The 23,064-nt window shown below is 40.1% G+C and overlaps 2 protein-coding genes across 2 annotated transcripts; both read left to right on the top strand.

The window, feature by feature from the left end:
* Positions 1–416: 416 nt before the first annotated feature.
* taf7 (TAF7 RNA polymerase II, TATA box binding protein (TBP)-associated factor) lies at positions 417–10,243 on the top strand. The gene is made up of 12 exons (XM_040119291.1): positions 417–967; positions 1,976–2,052; positions 2,142–2,220; positions 2,566–2,699; positions 2,984–3,104; positions 3,248–3,306; positions 3,907–3,979; positions 4,745–4,858; positions 5,836–6,030; positions 8,667–8,779; positions 9,349–9,408; positions 9,737–10,243. The coding sequence occupies exons 1-12, from the start codon at positions 949–951 to the stop codon at positions 9,779–9,781; spliced, it is 1,089 nt and encodes a 362-aa protein (XP_039975225.1). The 5' UTR covers positions 417–948; the 3' UTR covers positions 9,782–10,243.
* Positions 10,244–12,949: 2,706 nt separating this feature from the next.
* Positions 12,950–21,848, top strand: LOC120785687 (aryl-hydrocarbon-interacting protein-like 1; the record flags this gene model as incomplete). Its single annotated transcript, XM_040120563.1, has 6 exons — positions 12,950–13,045; positions 14,280–14,459; positions 14,837–15,025; positions 16,200–16,376; positions 16,970–17,111; positions 21,613–21,848. Coding segments are annotated over exons 1-6 (1,020 nt in total), but the record flags the coding sequence as incomplete, so codon positions are not given.
* Positions 21,849–23,064: the final 1,216 nt, after the last annotated feature.

Genomic DNA, 23,064 nt, shown 5'->3' with positions numbered 1-23,064 from the left:
GATAAAGGCAAAGTTCGTGTAAATATTATTCAGGAACTGGTAGGGGGGGAGTGGACAGCAGAAAGACGACAGCAACAGAAATATCGATTCCGGCCCGGAAGTGAAAACAATTTTTCCAGAAAGGATTCGGTGTTTGTTTCGATGTAAAAGCACCAAAGCAGGATGTTGTTATTTTTAAATCAAGCCTGATAGATAAATCTTAGCATAGCGTATTTTGTGTAAGGGATGCGACCGGTGAATGAATAAAGCACATTGATTTGGCCGTTTTTCACGGAGCTGATGGTACTAGTTTCAACCGATGACTCTTATGGTGAAATCCCTGATCTTTAGCATCCTAAACCGGATGTTACATTAATAGCTAGATAATTGCTTATTTCTTCCCTCTTCTTTTGTTTGTTTCAACTTACTTATTTATCTATTTTTATTTTAAATGTAGAATATAATATAGCGATAGTACAACTAAGCAACAGCTAACTACAATTTTAATATTTTCCTGAATGGGTGACATTTGGGTATCACCATTTTTCAAATCTCGTTAGCATAACAACCCTCGCGATAGAGAGTAATAGAATTAATGTGACGTTTCTCTGTATCGGATATGATTATTTTCTATTATTTTCAACGTGAAAAATGGCTTTACTTATATAATGTAAATTTTGCAATTTTTTTCATATGACATACTCATGGATTTTTATTTTTTTTAGTCATGCACTGAGGTGTATGTCTGGATTGCTTTAAAGTCTTAGAACCAAAATTTCCGAGGAGAACCTTAAGGTAGCAGTAGACAACACAGTAACCACTGGCGTTGTTGTCTCAGTTATGGCTTTGTGTCTCTTCCGATAGCTAACCTGTGTCGATTTTAAATCAGTATCTTGCCTTCTTGGGTTTTATTTTTTTATGATTTAAGCATACACTTGCAGCTGCAACGTCCAAATTACAAAAACGAAGATGACATCTAAACTGAAAGGTACGTTAAAATCCTATGCCATTAATTTAACCTAACTGCTAAGCTATCGATAGCTGATAAGCCCTCTCTTTTTTAAACATGCTGCCACTGCTAATGCAGTTGTGTTGAAATGAATTATTAATGTTAAAAATAACAGAACAACATTACGAGAATGTGGCTGCTGATGTGAACCTGAGTGTCCACAATTCAAAGTTTGTAGCAGGTTTATCAGGGCTGTCTGTAGTGTTAAACACAGTTCGCTATGACGCTGCTAAATTAGCTTTAACGTTACATTACCTTCACACAAACGGTGATAACCTTATAACTTCTAAGATCTGTACATAATTATGTGTATTGATCTGACTTTTGCTCTGACATAAAGTTAATAATGATGTAATAACTTCCATAGGCAAGACACAGTAGACTAAATATTTGCCAAGAAGGAATAATGTATGCTAACATGGATTATCAATACGCAGCACCAAAGCAGAACAGAAATATTAGGATACAGGTAGCAAAAATGTTAAACAACTCAAAATGTGAAAGAATGTCACATATGAAATCCCTTAAGAGAATCTGTATCGATATATGACGAGCATTAAAAGTTGTTAAAGAGGATAGTTAGAGAATTTACTCCAAAATGCTCGTCTGTTGTATTGCAGCTCTTAACACCAAGCACACTTTGCACTTTGGTTTAATTGTATTCCTTTAGATGGTAAGAAGTGGTTGCAGATGTTCTAAGAGGTTTAATCTGGTCGTAGCATCGTAAAATCTCATAAATATGAGATGAAATTGGTCCACAGACCACACCGACATACTGCATTATTCCTCTTAGCTCGCCATAGATAAAAAAAGAGTATCCTCTTTTAAATACTAGGAAGAATCAATATAGATTGAACCGTAAAGCTGTACGGTCTTTTTCACAGTATGTTTCTAGTGGATTGTGTACACTGTAGTTTCATAAACACATATGAAGCAAGAAGTAAGTGAATTTACCACTTTGTTCATGGTGATATGTTTTAATTCTAGTTGGGAAGGTTGGCTCCAAGAATAAGGAGGATGCTCCTTATGAGCTGGAGAGCCAGTTTGTCCTGAGGCTGCCTTCGGTGAGACTATATACTTATGATTATTTCTATGAAATTAATTGTGATCATTTGCTGGAAATGTTGTGCATTCATCTTTCTTTCTTTTACAGGAGTATGCCTCAACAGTAAGAAGGATTGCCCAGTCTAGCAGTATGAACATGAAAGACAGACTCACCATCGAGTTGCACCGTAAGCTGGTTTATCAGTAGTCAAAGCAACAGGTGTAGAGTGTGGCCTGTGTGACATCACTGTTCAAACATCAGTTTAATTTGTCTTAATAATCTGGTTATCCATTTGAAGCCATTTTTTAAAGCTGATGATTTGTGTTTTCTGTTTGTTTGGGATATAATACTAAGAGTAGCCAAATAATCTTACGCATCTTACCTAATGTGTGTCTGAAAAACCTGTTTTCCATCTGCATTTGTACTCTCTGTTTTTCAACCTAACAATGACAGCTGTGTCTGAATTGCAGTGGTTACTGCACTCTCACTCAGAACATCTCATTATAATCAATCACGTTGTTCTTATTTGTAGCCGATGGTCGTCATGGCATAGTGAGAGTGGACCGAGTCCCCTTGGCCTGCAAACTGGTGGATTTGCCCTGTATGATTGAATCTCTGAAAACTGTGGACAAGAAGACATTTTACAAAACTGCTGATGTCTGCCAGGTAAACCACTGCAGTGATATTAAATTGGATCGTGGGCTGATAGCGCAGCACCGTCGCATTAAGTTTAAGATTTGATATTCATACAAACTTTGGATACATATTTGTTGTCATGTTTAGGATACTAATTGCTAAGAAAAATACTTTTTGCATTTTTTTTAACATTGACATTAAAATAAAAAACTTACTTTCCTGTTAGTTATAATACGGGATTACATCAACATTAATCAGCAGAATGCAAAGTACAATAAATCATTTACCAAGCATTTTTTGTATGCATTGTTTAGATGCTGGTATGTACACTAGATGGAGACCTTTACCCTCCTTTAGAGGAGCCAACTGGCACCGACCCTAAAAGCAAGAAGAAGGACAAAGACAAGGACAAGAAATTCATTTGGAACCATGGCAGTAAGTAGAAACATCTACGCACAACAGCTTTTTGAACTGTTCATGCTGAAAACCTGGCACATCAGCATTTCAAGAAGCATAGTTTTCCCTACACAGCTGATTGAGCCATTTGCCTTCACTAATCCTGTTATTTTGGTCTCCAGTCACCTGCCCCCTGAAGAACACACGCAAGAGAAGATTTCGGAAGACTGCAAAAAAGAAGGTTTTGACATTTTTCTGTTTCGCCTTCACAGCTCCCCTCCTTATTCTCATCTGTCTCTTTAGCATCTTGTCTGTTAATCCATTTCTTTACTAGGCTCTCTTCCAACAAGACATTTACATTTCATAAAAAAGAAACTGTGCTGAAAGTGAACACTAAGATTTACATATAAATAAACCCTTTCCATCGTAGTTTGCCCCAAAAGGCATGCAAAAAAGCAATTTCTCTTTTGCTTTGATCAAAGTGAAAGGGAGTGTGCTTGAGCACTACATTTCAACTTTGTATTTTGAATAAATCTTCCTGAAGGTGCAGAACCGAGCCATATTGATTTGGCTCCTTCTGTTTTTAATCGCTAATGTGCGTCCTGGCATCCGGCCAGCTGCTACCTTTTTGTGTGTGTGTGTGTGTGTGTGTGTGTGTGTGTGTGTGTGTGTGTGTGTGTGTGTGTGTGTGTGTGTGTGTGTGTGTGTGTGTGTGTGAGAGAGAGAGAATGGGGAGGGGGGGAGGGGGGGAGGGAGAGAGAGAGAGAGAGAGAGGAAGAGAATGAGAGAGATGCCACTAACACCACATGTAACCCAATCTCTCTCTCTCTTTCTTCCACAGTACATTGAATCTCCTGATGTGGAAAAGGAGGTGAAGAGATTGCTCAGCACAGACGCTGACGCTGTCAGCGTCCGTATCCTTTTAAACACCTAAAAATACTCTGCATATCCATCTTGCATAGCGCAAAAAGCAGTAAGAGTGTATGTAACCAAGCAAAAACAATGGTGTTAAATTCATGCACCAGGAAAAATACTACTGGCTCAGAAAAGGAGTGTGTATTGTGGAATGTGGAATCAGCTGGAAATGATTTGTGAATCTAACCCCTAACCATGACTTTAACTTTTAAGAAGCATCAAATAGTTCCTACTGTTTCGTATTTTGGGAACAAACATAACCTCACTACCATCTAACATCCAAAATAGGTTGATCTAAATCCCAAGTGGGTGTCCTGACTGCCGCCTGGCTCACCTGACTTGACTTTGTCTAATGCCTTTGTGAAAGAGATGCACTTTGCGAGGGGGTTATTAGTGCTCTAATGAAACTCTAAACTTGCCTGACAGAATAAGAGCACAGCAGGGCTGCTTTGAGTGGTTTCTTGCTGTGTGTTAATTGAGATGGACTGTTCATTATCATTGCTTAGTTGGCCACAGTGAGCTAGATTCTAATTATAGTCTTAGAGTTTGCATGCAGGCGCAGACGTACACATGACACACTAATTAATGTTAAAGTTAACGCAGTTCCTGTCGAATATCATCTGGTTTTTACCCTTTAAGTCTACTTCAAAGAAGAGTTTGTCGAAAGTGAGAGTTTTGAAAGACCACAAGTCTTTTACTGTAGGGATCTGAGGGCTGAGAGGGGGGCTACACATTATGTGTCGACCTTAACCCAGGATGTTCAGGATGGGAAGTAATAGCAGAAGATGAGTCTAAGGAAGCTGACCAGCACGGCTCTCTCGCCAACCTGGACTCCTCACCTGGCACCTCAGGACACAAGATGGGTCACGGGCCCTGTGGTAAGTGAAACATGTCTTTATTAGTCAATCATGGTGAATAAGATATGGCGGGCTTCATTAGCATGTGCGTTCCTCTCAGTTCAAGCAGTAAAAGGGGCATGTATTACTACCTCAACCACATGGCCTATAGAAACACAAAGCAATAAAGCCAGATCAAAAGACGATACGGATATTGATATTCGGGAGTGAAAAAATAATCGTATAACATACAAAACTTTTTTATAAGGATCTCTTAAATTTATCAGGAATATGACCAAGATATGGACTAAGTGGGGCATTTTTCCTCAGAAAATAAACTTGTCAGTGCTCTGTATTGGACGAACAATGTAATACTTGGTATTTCTGCAATGTATTCCTACTTAATGGCCTACATATGTACTGATATATCTGCATAAGCTAATACTAACTGATTTATTGGTCAGTATCTACAAAGCAAGGTAAGTTTTTTGTGGAAATATACTGTGGTGTAAAAATTTGCAGCTAGTTCGAAGTGGCACAGATAGCTCTTATGATTGCCCCGTTCAATGCTTTCTTTGATACTCTTCCCCTCTCCAACAAAGGTGTCCTTCAATTTGAGCTTGCACACCACCCTTGTCACTCTTGATAGCCTTTGCTGTAGTGGCATGAAATGGAAATAGAGCACACCAAAGCATTACTTACTCTTTGGCCTTAAGATTATTTTTGCCTCTAGATTCCCCAGAGAACCTTCTTAGCACGTAGGTGCACATTAGTATGGAACTTATAGCTATATCGGTGAGGGTGCGCATGAGTGGCATGACAAATATTTCATTTTGGAGCTGAGTGTTTGGAGTCCGCTGTAATAACACCTGGTCTTGTCATGTGAGACCATATCCCCAACATCTTCTGTTTTTTACTAGACTGTTGTCTCTGTGACCTAGACCAAACCCAAGCAAGTGTTCTAAATTCTCGCTGTTTCCATCTTTATGTCCATGTTAATAACAATATCACATGGCCAGCCCAGCGTGATGAACTGAGGGAGATCTTCAATGACATCAGCAGCTCCAGTGAGGATGAGGAGGACGAAGGGGACCGGCACGAGGACGAGGATCTTAATATCATGGACACGGAGGATGATCTGGTCCGACAGCTCCAAGACAAACTCAACGAGTCGGATTCCGCGCAGCATGAAAATGACAGAAACAACCAGATAGGTGAGAGGATATAGGGGCCTCTATACAGATCTGGAAAACTATATAAAATCAATGTTTTTTTGTTTTTTTATAATAGTGAATGAGTGAAGAGGTTATTGAGGTATGAAGTTTATGTATCTTTATATAACTATTGATTTTAATCAGATAGTTAGTTAAGTCCTTTATCAAGGAAAAAAATCCAAATATTATCTCTATATATTTGTTAATTGAATCTCTTTGGGTATTGGGCTGTTGGTTGGACAAAATGAGCAATTTCACAGCAGCATCTTGGGTTGTGGGAACATGTAATCAGCTCTTTCCATTTTATGGAGTGAACAGTTTATCAAATAATAATAATAAAAAAAATCAGTAGATTAATTTTTTAATGAAAGTAATCGTGAGTTACAGTCCTAATGACATGGTGTAGTATTTTTTGTTGTAAAGTATAATTTTCTTCCCTTACCAAATTGCTTCCGATCCAAAATTTCAGGTCTGAGAGGGTGGTAATTTTTTAAAATTAAATGAATGTAGAAACTCCTAGATAAAAGACCTTTAGAAGTATGCCCATATGGTGGGAAGTGCATGTATATGTACATCTGTTCTAAAGGTGATCATGTGCACTTGTTTAAGACATTCTGGAAAGTGTGCGTGCGTGCGTGTGTGATTTCTGAACAGACTTGAAGACCAGAGACAGTCCAATATTAAATTAAATCAAATTCCACTCATACTTGTCAAAGCAGAGGTCAAAAATAACCTTAGCCAGGTGTCTGGACTTCTAATCAGAGTTGAGTTTTCTAGGTTAGACATCACACACACACACACACACACTCAAATGAGTATCCCTACTTTCACCTAAATGCCCATGCTGCGCCCCTGCCCCAGAGATGCACACACTGACAGCCCTCAGCTCTCCTTCTAAACTAGCCAGTCTGACAGGTCCTGTGGCCCAGCATGCAACTCAGACAGCTGTCTGGTCTGACAGCTCAATGCCTCCGTATCTACATACATGGAGCTGTCAATCAGCAACATTATTGGTCAGGTCCACTGTGTCAGTCCAGCAGAGCCTTTCCTGAGGTGTCGGAGTCTGGCTGTGCATGCGTCTGGCAACCGTGCAAAGTTTTAATGAATGGGTCTGCTGGGAGTCCTCCCTGCTTGATTTTGCATATTGGATGGGCTGTATCGCAGGATTGAGAGCCAGATGGGTGGATACAGAGGATGGATACAATTAGTGTGGAAGATAGTTGATAGTGATGGAGCCACAGGTTGTTGTGAGACACTGTCATTGGCTGGTTGTAATGAGAACCCTCTGTGAAGCCCAGATCGGACTGATTTAGTTGTGTCTTTCAGCGCTTTGGCCTGCTGCTCACATCCTTTTAAATGGATTGCTGTTCCATTTAACCAGAATTCAGGGTTAGGCGCTGTTTGATTTTTTTATTTTTTTTTTTGGGGGGGGGGGGTCTAAATATGCTCACCAATGAATTGAGTGCTATATCCTGAAGCAATCATTCATATTTATGTGAGTGATCACACTGTGTGCCATACAACATAATATCAGTAAAACAAGACTTATAGTGAATGGGTTTTCAACTGCAATTTGCTAATCCTCCCCATAGCCATCTGACAATGTAACAGCTTTTAGCTGCTTACCAAAATTTCTGTTCGGTTGGACGTCTGTAGACCGCTCACCTCCCCAGTGGCCACTAGTCAGCTGACTGAATTACTGCAGGGAGTCCATTCCTCTCTCACTCTCATTCCTCTCGCTTAATTATTTTCTCTGACAGTTAACATTTTTCAGACTTCAGTCTTTTTAAGCCTCATCGTTTGTGACAGATGTAATTCTTGGCTGTTTGACAGAATTTTTCCCTAGTTCATAGTTGGTCATTGGGACTACTGGGACAAATCCTGGTGGCGCGCTGCATCGGTGGGCCTGTGGACTGTTTATGGATTTTTTTTTATTTTTTTTTTTAAAGTTTTTACCAGCCCTGTCAGTCTCTTTACCGGTCCTCTCTCTGTGTGCCCGTCACTTGGGGTGTGCTTGAGAGCGTGCTGTGTGCCAAACACTAAAAACTAGTTTTCACTTGTCATGAATTTATTTTCTCTGTGGCAGCAGAGCATGTTACATCAGCCTTCAGAAACTCCCGCAGATTAAACTGGACTAACCAAACACTTTTAAGGCTGATTCTCTGTTAGAGACTCACTATAGATGGACTTGAAAACACTCACTAGCCTAGCAACATTAAGACTATAAATAACCCATAATGCAACACTGTGAAAGACCTCGTACTCTCTCCATTCAAAAAGAATATCTGTTGTAATGAATGAATACATAATCTTGTGGTCCTGAAATATAAGACAATCCCCCCCTTTTTTAAACACAAGTTTCAGAAAAAATATTCCTTATTTTAGGGCCAATACTGTATCCTTTCTCTCAAGAGTGGTAGAGAACGCTAGGGGAAAACCCTGTAATTGGTCAAACTAATTGAGGCATCCTTGTGGTTCAGAAAGCTAAGGTGCATATCTTGTCCTCCTGGCTTTACGAATGCAGTGTCACTCTCAAATTATGTCACATCTCCATCTCTTTCCGAAGCATAAACGGCGTAGTTTTTGAGTGTTTTCATAACAGTCTTAGCAAGTGAACCTCCTGCTGTTCCCTGCAGTTATGGAGTATCAGGTGCAGATCAACAGCATCAAGGCCAAGCTTCAGGACACCCGCGCCCGAAAGAAGCAGCAGGAGGAGCTCATCATGAAAGTGGAAAACCAGGCCCTCAAAGTGAGCAGTGAACACACACACACACACACACACACACATTTTTTTTTAATACAGTCATTCAGAAACTAGGACTGCATGTACAGAAACATAAACAAGAACATGCAGATGAGCTTGGAGGCATGAGTCTTTGTGCAGCACAAGTGCTCTCAACAGTGATGTGAAACATAAAAAGAACAGCTGATTATACACAGTGTTGGAGACCATTACTTTATTTTTTGTCATTTTAAAGCCTTGAAATGCCATGAAAATTTATTGTTCTGCCTAGCACTCTTTAGCGGAGAGTTACAATGAGTGGAAAACACGAGCAGACATGGCCCTTTTTTACGTTGCCATTTAGTGCTCCCATTGCCGGGTGTTTTGGGACCGTCAAAGCCCCATCTCCAGTCATTATTATCACAGTCGCAGGGAAAAGGTCAGCTGTCTCTGACTGGCATTCCAAGTGGCCTTTCTGTCAGAGAGGAAATAGTGACACGAGCAGCCCAGGCAGACACACATTTAAAGCCATCACAATTTAATGAGGCTCAGCATGTCAACTTGAACAAATCTTGTTGGTCTCTCTCCTCTCACAGAACCGTTTCCAGGCCTTGTTGGATGAGATTATTCAGCAGGAGGAGCGGGAGATGGAGCAGGTAGGAACCTTTTCGTAAAAGCCAAGGATCAGTGCTCGCTGTGAGCCTTCTACAAGCTTTCAGCACTTTGCATGAATTTACCTTGTGTGAATGTCAAATACCAATTCAAATTCAATCACGTGAAATTTAATTTGTCAGGAGCTACCAGCAGCATCCTTTTTTCAGCTATGACATAGTGGCCACCCACTGTCTTGGGTCGTTGTTTGTATTGACAAATGAAGGCAGTGGATTAATGTGAAAAGACATGTTAATCATCATCCACTTACCTTCCAATTACACCCCGGGGCTGTCGGGCATCAATCACGCCTTCTATTTTCTGCTCCAACAGCTGGCCTCCCTGCAGGAGCAGCTGGACTCACTGATAGAGAAATGACCACCAGGGGGCAGCCTCACGTCATCTTCAGCCCGCGCACGCACGCGCGCACATGCACACACACGCGCACACACACACACACACACACACACACACACACACACACACACACACACACACACACACACACCATCAAGAGGAGGAGAAGAGTCTTCATCCAGGGAGGATGGAGTCTTTATTAGCTAACATGCTGTGTCATTCCTTTCACTTTTCATTTTCATATATTACAACTAAACATGATGATTTTTGTATTCAAACTTAATAGGTTTTCTTAGGTTGACAGCATTTGTTCTTCCTTACTATATATTACAAGTATTTGGTCAGCTTCAAGGGGATGAATATCATGTCTGTTTTTCTTGCCATCATGAATCTAACTGAATTTTACTTCAGTTAAACATCTTTGTATTTCATTACTTGTATAAAAAATAAATTACAGCGATACACATGAGTCAAAAAAACTGTCAACTTTATTTCAAGTGGGCAGTTTAATGCTGCTCTTTAACATCACTTTTCTGTAGGTGGATGAACCTTCCTCAAAGTTTTTAACTGGGTTTGTATCTTTACTGCTTATTAAAGTATGAAGTGAATTTTCACTGATCCTAGTGAATATAAACCATGCCAGGGTGATGACACCTTAACATCAAAAGTTTCCAATTTTCCTACTTAATGTTTATTGAAATTTTCAGGAAAAAAGAAGGGATTTACATGGGTATCATTATTCTTGTACAGAAAAGGGGGTCTTTCATTGACATGTAATGGCATATGACATCTTGTGGGCGTAACTATATACACATTAGGAGTCCAAAAGTCTGAGACCATCCGTCAAGATACTTCTATTTTGCATTTGTTTCGAATGTAATACTAATTTTGTATCAGCTTAACAATATGAGTGAAAAGTTGAATCGCTGAAAAACGTACATGAATTTCAGAGTATCCTACATTAAGTTCTTACATTTGGTATGGGCCCCCCTTTTGCTTTAGTCACAACATGCACTCGATCTACCAAGGACTTCACAAGTTTGTGCAAAACCTGATGACCCATGTTATCCCAGCATGATCTGACAATGTTCCAAAGAGCTTCTTTTGATGTCACAGAGTGCTTGGCTTTTTCAGTCTGGAATTCCCCCATTAACGGTCAGTGGGGTTGAGGTCAGGTGAATGATGAGGAAAGTCAGGACTCCTCAGGACAGTCCCGTCTTCAAGTAGTTTGGGAAAAGCTTTGAGTCTTGTCACGGGTCATTATCCTGCTGCAGTATGAATCCGTCTCCACAAAGATGCAAACCAGAGGGTCAACGTGTCTGTGAAGAATGGAGTGGTACTTCTCCTTGGTCCGGGTGCAGTCAGTTCATTGCAGGTGTCCAACTCCAAAGTAGGCAAAACACCCCCAGGACTTGAATATTCCCACCGCCATGTTTCACTGTCGGTTTGATACACTGCAATATCATTCTCTCTCCTGTTCGTCTCCTTACAAACACCCTTCTGTTACTGCCATAAATCTCAAACTTGGATTCATCAATAAACTGGACTTTTTTCCAGTCATCCACTGTGAAATGCTGGTATTTCTTAGCCCACCCCAAGCATTTGGCCTTATTTCACCTCCTGAGAAGTGGTTTAGAAACTGTTACTCTACCTCTGAGACCACTACAAGACAGCCTTCTTTTGACAGTACTTTTTCTGATTGGAGTCTTGCGTTCTTTATTTAGAAAATTCCGTGTCTGTTACAAAGTTGCTTTTCTATCTCTCTGGGAAATAAGCTTGATGTATTCATCTTCTGATGCTGTGGGTTTTTTTTTTTTTTTGGTCTGCCTGATCGAGCTTTGGATACAACTGATCCAGTTTCTGCAAAGCGTTTTAGAGTTCCATGCACTGCCCCCTTATAAACCTTTAGTCTAGCCATGATTTGATGCTGAGAAAGCCCCTCTTTGCTTAGAATAACAATTTGACTTCTGACACTTCCACTTAGTTTTGATGCCATTTTTTCCACTATTACAGCGCTACTTAGGAGGCAAAGACCTTCTGGAAACTTGAGGCACAGCCTTATTTATAATAGGTGAACACATTTGGTCCTTAAACATTTAATAGATTATCAAAATATATATATATATATATATATATATATCAGTAAACATATATATATATATATATATATATATTTATATATATATATATATATTTATGTATATATATTTATATATATTTATGTATATATATATATTTATATATATTTTTATATATATATATATATATATATATATATATATTTTTTTTTTTTTTTTTTTTTTTTTTTTTCTATTATATGTTAAATGTTATATGATATGGATATATGTATATGTATATGTATATATTTATATATTTATGTATAAGTGTATATGTATATATTTATATATATGTGAATATATATGTATGTATGTATGACCAAATGATAAATCCAGAAAATATTTGTTAGATTAATAGATAATGAAATTAATCATTAGTTGCAGTCCTAGTTCCACTTCAAAGACTAATTTAACATACCCGAAAATCTGACCTCTGGTGGTTTAATTTCCCACCTTACTGCAGTTATGTATAGTTGTACTACAGTACCCTGTGACATCCCTGTTGGGTGTAGTTACAGGTAAAGCAAAGCAGAGATGTGGTCAGAGGTGAAAGAGGATTGAAACTCTCGACCAGAGAGAGCAGCAAAGCACAGTCTGGTGTTAAGTTACTGTGTAAGTACTTACTGTGATTTGAGGTTCAAAGGCTACTTCCTGTCCACTGTGCCGTACAGGGCTGATGTACAGGCCTCTCACCATGACCGCACAGCAACATCACTAAACCATCATTATGTCATCAGATTACTCTCCCTCCAGAATGATCTTTACTCGTTCGAGAGTGATCTGGGCCTTTCTCGTCCACACGACTCTGGGCCCAGTGGTCATCCCTGCCTCTCCCGCTCCCTCCTGCTGGGATTGCCGAACCAATCGCAGGGGTAGGCAAGGGATTAGCTCCTCAGATTAAAGTGGCCATCTCCAAACCCTGCCTAATCCTGCCATCTGTCAGAGAGCAGCTAACAGCTAAGACACTCTCCACAGGCTAATTAGAAAGCCAGAAGAACATAGACCTAGAGAGGAAAAAGAAATCACCAAAACACACACTTTTCTCTCTGGTACTGCTCAAGGCAGAGAGACAATGGACGAGACGTACCTTCTCAACCATCCAGGAGTGAGGAAGAAGATTCTGGCCGGAGGCACAGGACCACTGCCACACTTTCCACCTGGGACAAAGGTAGTCAAAGTCATAGTCACCCGGATGACCTAAATAATACTAGATTTAAATCCAGTTTATTGAAGAGAATGTTTCCTTTCATAATTACCATTGTGATATGATGAATGTTCCACAGAAACATTAGGTGTGTGTTGCATTGCCCACTTCCAATAGATTCTGTTGAATTATTCATGAAGTGAGGAAATTTATTCTGTATTTGGCTCTTTCACACAGAGCAAACATTTGGTCAACCAAATTGCAACATGTTTTTTGGCACAGTGTCTGTGTATCTGTTCATCCACTGATCTGCTGGTCGCCAACTTTTTCCTCTTCCAGTCACATCCAGCCATATGGCACAGAGCCTGGACACTGTGACAAACGTTTTCCATGACAATGCCAGCATGAATTTCCATTCACCTGTGTGTCTGTATTACTGTGTGTGTGTGTGTGTGTGTGTGTGTGTGTGTGTGTGTGTGTGTGTGTGTGTGTGTGTGTGTGTGTGTGTGTGTGTGTGCATGCGTGCGTGTGTGTGTGTGTTGACTCCCCAGTGAGGTGACTCCCAGTTATCAAACCATTATACACAATCTATCATGCTATAAATAGAAGGCTACATGCAGCCAACGTAATTTTACAGGATGAAAACGGTGATGAGGCTTTATAAGTCTTTCCCATGCACACAGATGGAACACATAATGTCTGTGTTATGTAGGAAGTGTTTGGAATATAACATGACAGAATTCAGATCAAAAGTCCATATTGTATATAATAGTTAAAGATTGGAATAGTTATAAGATATAAGGGGAAAAGAAAAAAATACCATAAAATAAAATTATAAAATTGTCAACAGCTGTATATTATCCAAGTTGAACTGGATTTATTCATACATGCATACGTCCATATATCCGTGTAAACACAAATTAATAAAATGACAGCAATTTCCCACTTTATGTAACTTGAGATGTGAGCTAAAGAAAGTATATTCTGCACGCCAAACATACAATTACTGTGTTTTTGAGAAATCCACTAAAATCCTCTCTTAACTAGTGGTTAAAAGGTTTTTCAAGTTCACAATCAGTGGAAAAAATTTACATTTTCAATTAAGGGAAAATCAGATAACAGATGTGGGGATTGTTCATGGACTTCCTGAAAAAAAATGTTATATTAGATTTTTTATGTATTTTTTTAACCAAATCATTAATCATTAATTCCAACTCTCTAAATCTTCCTGTCCCTCCGCTCCCTTTTACCATCCAAGCTGGTATTCCACTTCCAGACGCTGTTAGACAACTTTGAGCGGACAGTCATCGATGATAGTCGACTGGCTGGCAGGCCAGCTGAGATCTTTGTCGGAAAGATGTTCAAGATGGAAGTCTGGGAGCCCCTGCTGATGTCCATGAGGATTGGAGAAGTGGCTGAGTTCTGGTGTGATGCCATTGTGAGTTGAACAACAGACTTCAAACACACACATACACACTTGGATATTAGGACCCTAAAAGGGGTCCTAATGAGTGTTCACGAATGAGGAAAGGAAGCTTTTGCTTTTCATTATGATGCACATGAACCTTCTGTAGCCTCCTACATGCCCAGTATTACTGTATAAACACAACGGGGCAATATTTTTTTGCAAATTTTAATTTTTTGCCCTCTGGAGAAAAATGTCATTTGCAAGTAAAATTAGGGTTGCTTCTTGAGTTTTTCCTTTAGGACTGATTGGCACAGGCTGGCAGCACCAGGGGGTTAGCATGATCAAGCGCTTTTATGTCTTGTTGCAGAGCCTTTGTTTATGTTTTTGCTGATGTGTTCATTTTGCAGCATACAGGCTTGTACCCGATTGTGTCCAAGGGAATGAGGCTGATCGCTCAAGGGAAAGACCCCCTAGAGGGCCAGAGACACATGTGCGGCATGGGAAACTTGTTCCATTATCACTCCACTGGCTTCCCAGAGCTGGATGAGCTAATGAGAACTCCTCAACCACTTATATTTATCATGGAGCTGTTGCAGGTAAGCACCAGGGGCAAAAATACTGTATAACAGAAGAGATAGCATAAAGACAAGACTTACAGGTGATTGATTGAAATAATTGACTATCTTCTATTTCTTTTTTCGATAAAGAGCTTTTCTCAGATTTTAACATCTGTAAACATATATAGGCTGACAGTAAAGAAAAGACACATTACCTATTCATCCAACCCTCCTCCGGATCCGAGACACTTCTACACACTATCTTCTAAAATCCACTGACAGAAATGACAAAACACGAGTCCATCTCTCCCTAAAAAGTTTGGTTTTGAAATAAATATGTGATCCAGAACAAGCTTGGAACTCACCAGGGGGTCCAGTATTGGCAGAATTAAAATTGACACCTTCCCCATTTCATATAGTTTCACAATGCTTCTCCGTGCATAAGCTGACAACTACTCAGCGGTGGAAAAATTACTCAGTTCCTGTACTTAAATAAAAGCAGCAATACCACAATGTAAAAATACACCATTAAAAGTCCTGATTTCAAAATTCTGAGTTCATAAGTATTACCAGCAGCCAGATACTTGAAGTATCCAAAGCAAACGTATTCATTATGCATAATTGCCCTTCCAGATTGTCAAACTCTAGAGCTCCCAGGGTCCTGAATCTTGTTTTTTTTTTTTTAATCTTCTGTGCACAAGATAATATTTTGTACACAAGTTATTATCTTTTACAACAACATAAAAAATATATATTTTTTCAAGACTTATCAAACTTCTCAGTTTTGTTACAGGACAAGTTAAAACTTTATCAGTGTTTTTGGTGACCTCATGTAAACCCAGCCAGAGCAGGTTTAATCAGCCACATAACTCAAAACAATTGTGTGGGTATGCAGGGACTTTACTTTGTAATAATGGATCATATTTCATAAATTGATAATATGTTTTGTAAAATCAAAAAAACTACTCACTGTAGCTGTAAAATAATTGTAGTGGAGCAGAAGTACAAAGTACCATAAATTGGAAATAGTAGACTACAAGTACCTCAAAACTGTATTTAAGTAATGTACTTGAGTAAATGTACTTAGTTTATTTCCACCACTGCAATTATTTGTGCCTATTAGGCATTCACTTGCGCTTCAATCAATGGACTTTTTCTCCTTTTAATGTTTTTTTGATTTGTTTTGCTCTCCTCCTGCCCCTACTGCTTCCAGGTTGGAGACCCCATGTCCTATCACAGAGAGTCCTGGATGATGGATAAGGATGAGAAGCTGCAGTCGGTGCCAATTCTCCATATGCAGGGCAATGCGCTGGTCAAGCAGAGACAATTTAGAGAGGCTGCCAGCAAGTACAAAGAGGCTGTACTGTTGCTGAAAACAGTCCAGTCCAGGGTGAGCAAAGTGCCGATGTGCACACTTGTGGATTTTGACAATTTCTCAGGATTTTAGGTTTTTGGGACATGCAACTCCTACTCTTTTGCAGCGGGAGATTCCTATTTTCCTGTTTTGCTCAGCTTCAATGCGTCCCTGATTACAGGCGATAGAATTGGAGGGCTGGCAAAAAAAAAAGAGGAGAGAGAGAGAGCTGTTGAGGACTGTCTAGGATGAGAGAGGGGTGTAAGGATGGAAGAAAACTGGAGGGAGAACAAGTTGTGTATAAGATGTTTGAAAAAAAAGAGCAGATTAAAATCTTTTGTGTATGAGAGTGATTTTTAGCATCATTAGACATATTCACAAGTTTGATGTCGGAGTGTTATAGATGCTATAGTTGGTTTGTGTGCAAACAGCTAGTGCAGCTCTGTTAGGCAGAGATGGGGCTTTTGGTAACCTTCAGTGTCCCAAGGCAATGTCATGTTTGAATCCTTGTGAAAATATTCAAATGTACTGGATCCGCATAAATTATCAAAATATGCGTAAGAAATGCTAAGCAGCATAACAGCACTGATCCCATTATCGTTCTTCCATCTGTGCATGTGTGTGTTTAGGAAATGCCGGGTGATATAGACTACATTAACTTGGGTCGAATGATCATCCCCCTGGAGTTGAACTACTGCCAGTGTATGTTGGAGCTGGAGGAGTATTATGAGGTCATAGAGCACACCACTGAACTGTTGGAGAAACACAAAGGTAAAGGCATGCTGGGTTAGAATTGTAAGGATGTATTCTGATTACTAATTAATCGTAATTTTTGTCACTGAAACACATATTTAATTTACGTTTTTCCAGGGAGAGTCGACTAAGTACACTTTTTCTGTCCCAGTGTCACCTAGCTTCACATTCACCCAGTTGCATCTCTCTATCAAACCCCTGAGCTGAGCAGCTTCACAGGAGCTACCAGGATTAATCCTGTGCACAGTCAGTTCAAGAGTGCAGGATGTTTCGCTCACTTTTCCCCAAGGGATTTGAGCCAGCAAATATACTATATTTTCACATATTGTAACCTTAAGGCTGCTTCTGTGCCCAAATTCTGAGAGAAAAAAGCACCATCTTGCTATCAGAATTTGTTAGTCTTCTTAGTGTAATTTATGTATGAGTGTCATTACTACTTTAAAATGTTTGCAGGTCTTTGAAACCATATATTTCCGCTTACTCTTTATAGACCTATAAAAGTGTAATAAATCTCAATTTTAAGTTAAATGTTCTCATAAAACTTGCATAATCAAATCTAAACCAGCAAAAAAGGCAACAGAAATACGCGGTAATATACAGTATCAGTAAGGTTTGCATTCGCACTCATACATGCCAAAGAACAGGGTTGGGTTTCTATTTAAAAATGCTTTATAATAAATTCTCAGCCTTCACTTTGGCAAAATGTATGTTGAATATCCTCGATGTGCCATTATATCAGCATAAATGCAGGTTTCACTGTAATTCCGACCTTTTATTAAAGGTAGAGTAGCTGAGTACAAATCTGTATCTGTAACTGTGATAACGGAAGATTTTGACATTTTGCGAAATATACTTATTCGCTTTTTTTTTTTGCCAAGAGGTAGATAAGAAAATTAATACCACTCACATGCCTCTCAGGTAGCATGGCTCTCTCCAAATGTAAAAATTAGATTACCTGCACCTCTAAAGGCTCTATCCAAACAGAGCGTTGGATAGAGCCAGGATACTGATTGAGCTTCCAGTCTTTTTACTAAGATAGGTTTTTATGCTACAGCTCCTAGCTATGCGTTTGACCGTTACATGAACCTGGGGCCAGGATACAGTTAGCTCAGGTTAGCTTAAGAGTGGAAGCTGTGGAAAAGACGGTGCCTGGCTCTGTGCAACCCCACAACTTGTGATTTTTACTCTTTGGTTTTGTACTAATGAACAAACAAGATATAACGTGTTAATTAGTGAGCTTTAGAGGTGCTGATAGGCAGATTTGTTACCTTTGGACAGTGCCAGGCCAGCTGTGTCCCCCTAGTTGCTATCAGTCTTTATGCTAAGCTAAGGTAACTGTCACTTGGCTGTAGATTGATCACGTCTGTCCATTAAATATGAAGCTAGAGGTAGGGTGCAGTTAGCTTAGCTTAGCATAAAGACTGAAAGCAGAGGGAAAACGGTTAGCATGGCTCTGTCAACCCCACAACTTGCTGTTTTTACACTTTTTTGTAGAAATGACAACAAAAAACATACAGTGTGTGAATTAGTGAGGTTTAGAGGTGTTGGTAGGCAAAGTTTTTTTTGTTTGTTTTTTTTTTTAACATTTGGACAGAGTCAGGCTAGCTGTTTCCCCTTTGCATGCTTCCAGGCTTTAAGCTAAGTTAGGCTGAAGGCCAATTCATACTTTCCACGATCGTGTGTCTGTAAGCTTTGGTCTGCATGACATAACTCTCATCATCTGCCCATGTCTGTGAGGGTCTGCGTGGACCTCTACGTGGACGTCTGCGTGCAGCCCAAAATATGTGACCCTGTGAACTGTATACATAGCAAGTGCGCCAACTGTACATGATCCAGATAACAAAATGGATTCTTGTTTTGAAGAGAGGTAATGCGAGGAGATCTGGCATTACCCACATTTATATGATTTTTCTTCGAAACAATACAAAGACAGCCAAATGGCATTGAACCCCTGGTGAGAAATCGTGCATTCGCTTGGTAGAAAATGCCTGCCATCAAAAATGCTTTCTTCTTCTACTTTTTGAATTTCATAGAGGTCGGCAAACAACGTTATGGTGCATTAAGACCAACTACTGGAATGGAGTATGGATCGTGAAAAGTGCATGCAAGGAACGTGGACCCTCAGCTGTAGCATGAATGGAATCCCGTGCGCATCGTGACCGGGGAAAAGTCTACAGCTGTCCGCAGACATAGATGCGGACACGGAGAGTATGTCCGAGCCTTAACTGTCTCAGGCTGTAGACTGATACACTCAAATAAGAACCTACAGCCAGGAGTCTGTTAGCTTAGCTTAGTACAGAGACTGGAATCAGGGGGAAACAATTAGCCTGAGCTTTAGGTGCCGGTAGATTTTTTATTTTTATGTTTTTTTCAGCAGAGACAGACCTGTTCCCCCGGGCTTCATGTCCCAAAGCTGAACTAAGCTAACTACATCCTGGCTCTAGGATCATATTTATCAGACAGACATGGTACTGGTAATAATTTTCTTATCTAACCTTTGTCAAGGGAGCAAATAAGGGTATTTCCCAAAATGATGAACTATTCTTTGTGAACAAGCACATGAAAAGCTGCGCACTAGCGAGTAAAATAAGGGCCTGTATAGAGGTACTTCCACCCTGGATATAAACACTGTGACAAACAATAATTTCACAATGTTGTAAAAAGCTGACATGTCAGGGTCTTACGTCTGTGCTGGGTTTATTGCAGCGGTTGGTGCTCGTTGTGGCTGTGTATTCAGTGAGAGTGTGTAGGAGGGCTGAAGCTGACATTACTGCAGGCTTTAGAGTTTGAGCAGCCCTGGGAATTGTACTGTCATACCCATGGCTACTCATATAATCCTAGAGGAGCTCACATGCTGGCACAGTCTCCACTTAAGAGCCTTATGAATTATGCTCCTCACCCAGAGACAGGGTCCACTGAGGCAGTCTTTATTTTACTCTCTGTCCCTCAGCCTGTATTCCCAGTTTTATATTACAGTTGTGAATGTGTGTGCCTGTATGATGTGTGTGCTTGAGCTTATGTGGTAGGAGGAGGAAGTGTGTTAACTTCAGGGAACATGAGAGTGAAATGGTATCACAGAAATGGTTGGCAGGAGTTTTTCTGACTTCCACTGGCCCAGTTCAAGCTGCCATCACAAAGCTGCAGCACTCTTCATAAGGCTTATGTGAATGATCTCACACCAGCATCACTCCACCTTTCCATCTTCTCCTTTTCAGCCTCTTGTTATTTCCCTTTTTTCAGCTGTACATTTGGTTTAATTTAATCTCTTTTCAAACTTTTGTCTCCTTTTCTTCTCTATTTTACTTGTATTCTTCTCCCCTGTTGTTGTTTCCCTTGTCGTCAATACTTTGTTGTCTGTATCAGTTCACGTCAGCCGCTCTACCCCTGTATCATCCTTTCAACCAAATGAAATCAAAAGAAGCACCATTGGGCGCTTCTCTAGAAAAGCGCCCGTGGTGGCTCACCGCGGTGTCTCTGCTTTTGCCAGAGGCAACAAATAAATCTGTCTAAATGTTGGATGAATGAAGATTTAGCATAGCGGGAAATCAAATGCAGAGGAACAGAAAAATGGAACCCTCAGTGGGTATCTAAACCAAGCACATGAACATATTCTGCTGAAACAGAGGCATTGCAGTGTGTGTGTGGGTGTGTGTGTTTGTTTCCAATTGTCCTCTTGAGTTTTAAAGGATTAATTCGACATTTTAGGAAATACACGTTTTCACTTTCCGGTCGAGAGTTAAGTGATTGTTACCACTCTCATGTCTGTTTTTTAAATATAGGCCAGCAGCCAGTTAGCTTAGCCTAGCACAAAGACTGGACACTGGGGGGAACAACTAACAGGGCTCTGCCAGAGGGAAATCTACCAGCACCTTTAAAGATCACTAATTCATACAATTTATCTCATTTGTTTAATCCATACAAAAACCAAAGTGTAAAAATGACAATGCAACGTTTTACAAAGGGTTATGTGGTGGAGTATTTCCTGGCCAGGCACAATAACCACCCATAAAACAGTGAATTGACTTCTTACTTAACCTTTCAGACAAACTTAACAAGAAGATATAATATGTTAATTAGTGAGCTGTGAAGGTATTGTGCAGACATAGCTGTTTCCCCACTACCGGTAGTTTTGCTAAGCTAAACTAAACTTCAGCCAGCTGTAGATTCATATTTAACGGACTGAGATGATCCGTGGTATCAATCTTCTCATCTAAGAAAGTGAAGAAGCCTATATACCAAAATAATGTTTATTTTTTGCTTATATATAAGGCTTTAGTGAGGCGCAAGAGGCAGCATGTGTAAATTTTTGGTTTATTCTTTTGGTAAAGTCAGTGCTGATGTAGAGACAATGCACACCTGTACACCGTCTTAAATGTAGACAAATCGCCACCCCAGCCTCAGCAGACAGAGCAGTTTTATTATTGAATATCTCTAGGTTAGACATCAATAACTCTGTTGGTATTCGTGCTAATTTCTTATTCTTGTGTTGTTGTTTATTTGCTGTTTTTCTGTGCCTCAGACTGTGTGAAGGGCTACTACAAGAGAGCAAAGGCCCACGCTGCCGTATGGAATGAAAAGGAGGCCCGGAGAGACTTCAACATGGTGGCCCACCTCGACATCACTTTGGCTTCTCTTGTCAACAGAGAGCTGAAGGCCCTGTCAGAGAGCATGAAGGAGAAGTACTGGGAGGAGAAGGAGAAGTACTGGAACATACTGGAGAAAAAGGATACCAAAAATAAAGAGGAGGAGGAAGAGGGACATGATGAGGAAGAGAAGGAGGAAGACTGGGAGGACAAAGGAAATCAAGAAGATAGTGAAAGTGTGTCCACAGAAAGTAAAGGTGAAGTTGGGGAAGAAAAAGATAAAGAAGAATCTCCAACCGAGGATGAACTTGGAGGAGATAAAGAGGGCATAGTAAAGGGTACACTGGCTGAGGGAACAGGTGACAAAGAGGAAGCAAGCTCTTCTGAGATCAATCCAACAGAGGGGAAGGACTGGCAGCAGATGTTACGACTGGTCATGTTGCTGCAGAACGAAGGAAACTTTCTCATTAAGGAAAACCGCTATCAAGAAGCTTCTGTAAAGTTCAAGGAGGCTTTACAATATGTGGACTTCCTTCAAAATAAGGTATGTGTAATGGGTTAAAAAGTGAAGTAATAATGTAGTATTTTCTGAAAAATTAAATGTTAAATGAATCCTTTTGTTGAGATGATGACTGTCCAGATGGATGCCTGGATTGATTTTCCCCATATTAAAAGCCACCAGTTCAATCCATTCAGCATGATGAATGGTCGGATGTGCCAGAAAGTAGTCTTACAAAAGAATTTTTTAGCACGTAAAGTATAATCATCTGTCATTGTTGTTTTTTTACTGAAGAGCAGCTGTGGCATTGTAGGTATGCTGGGGAAGTGAAGAGCAGAGAAAGAGCGCTAAAAATAACAGCTATCCGCAGAGAAATCACAGTGACAGTGCTCGCCTGAGCTTCTTTCCTCTTTCTTAAACTCCCTCTCTTCTGCCACACCTTGCTGTCTAACCCCCTCAAACCTTTCACACACAGTAAACTTCCTCTTCTCGTCAACACCGCCCTCTTCTATATTCATTTCTCCTCGTCGTGTTTGTACCTCCTCTCTGTCAAAATCCAATCTTCCCATCCCTCTATATCGCCATCTCTCTTTCTGTTGTAAGTTTTTCATTCTTGTTTCATCTTTTCAACATTTCCTCCGCCATCCATCACCACCACCTCTTCCACTCTCTTCATCCCACCTCCCACCCATCTCCTTTCCGTGTACTCTTTGTGCAGGTGGAGCAACAGGGCGAGGACTGGGAGTCACTGGAGAAAGTGCGTCTTCCGCTGACTCTCAACTTCAGCCAGTGCATGCTGGAGCTGGAACAGTACCAGCAAGTGGTGGAGCTCATCAACAAGCTGCTGAAGAGGCATAAAGGTAATATATGTCAGTGTGAATTTGGAGTT

This window comes from Xiphias gladius, chromosome 23, assembly GCF_016859285.1.
Source record: "Xiphias gladius isolate SHS-SW01 ecotype Sanya breed wild chromosome 23, ASM1685928v1, whole genome shotgun sequence".
NCBI classification, from domain to species: Eukaryota; Metazoa; Chordata; class Actinopteri; order Istiophoriformes; family Xiphiidae; genus Xiphias; species Xiphias gladius.
Note: the sequence above shows the minus strand (reverse complement) of the source record. Positions and strands in the feature narration are given on the sequence as shown.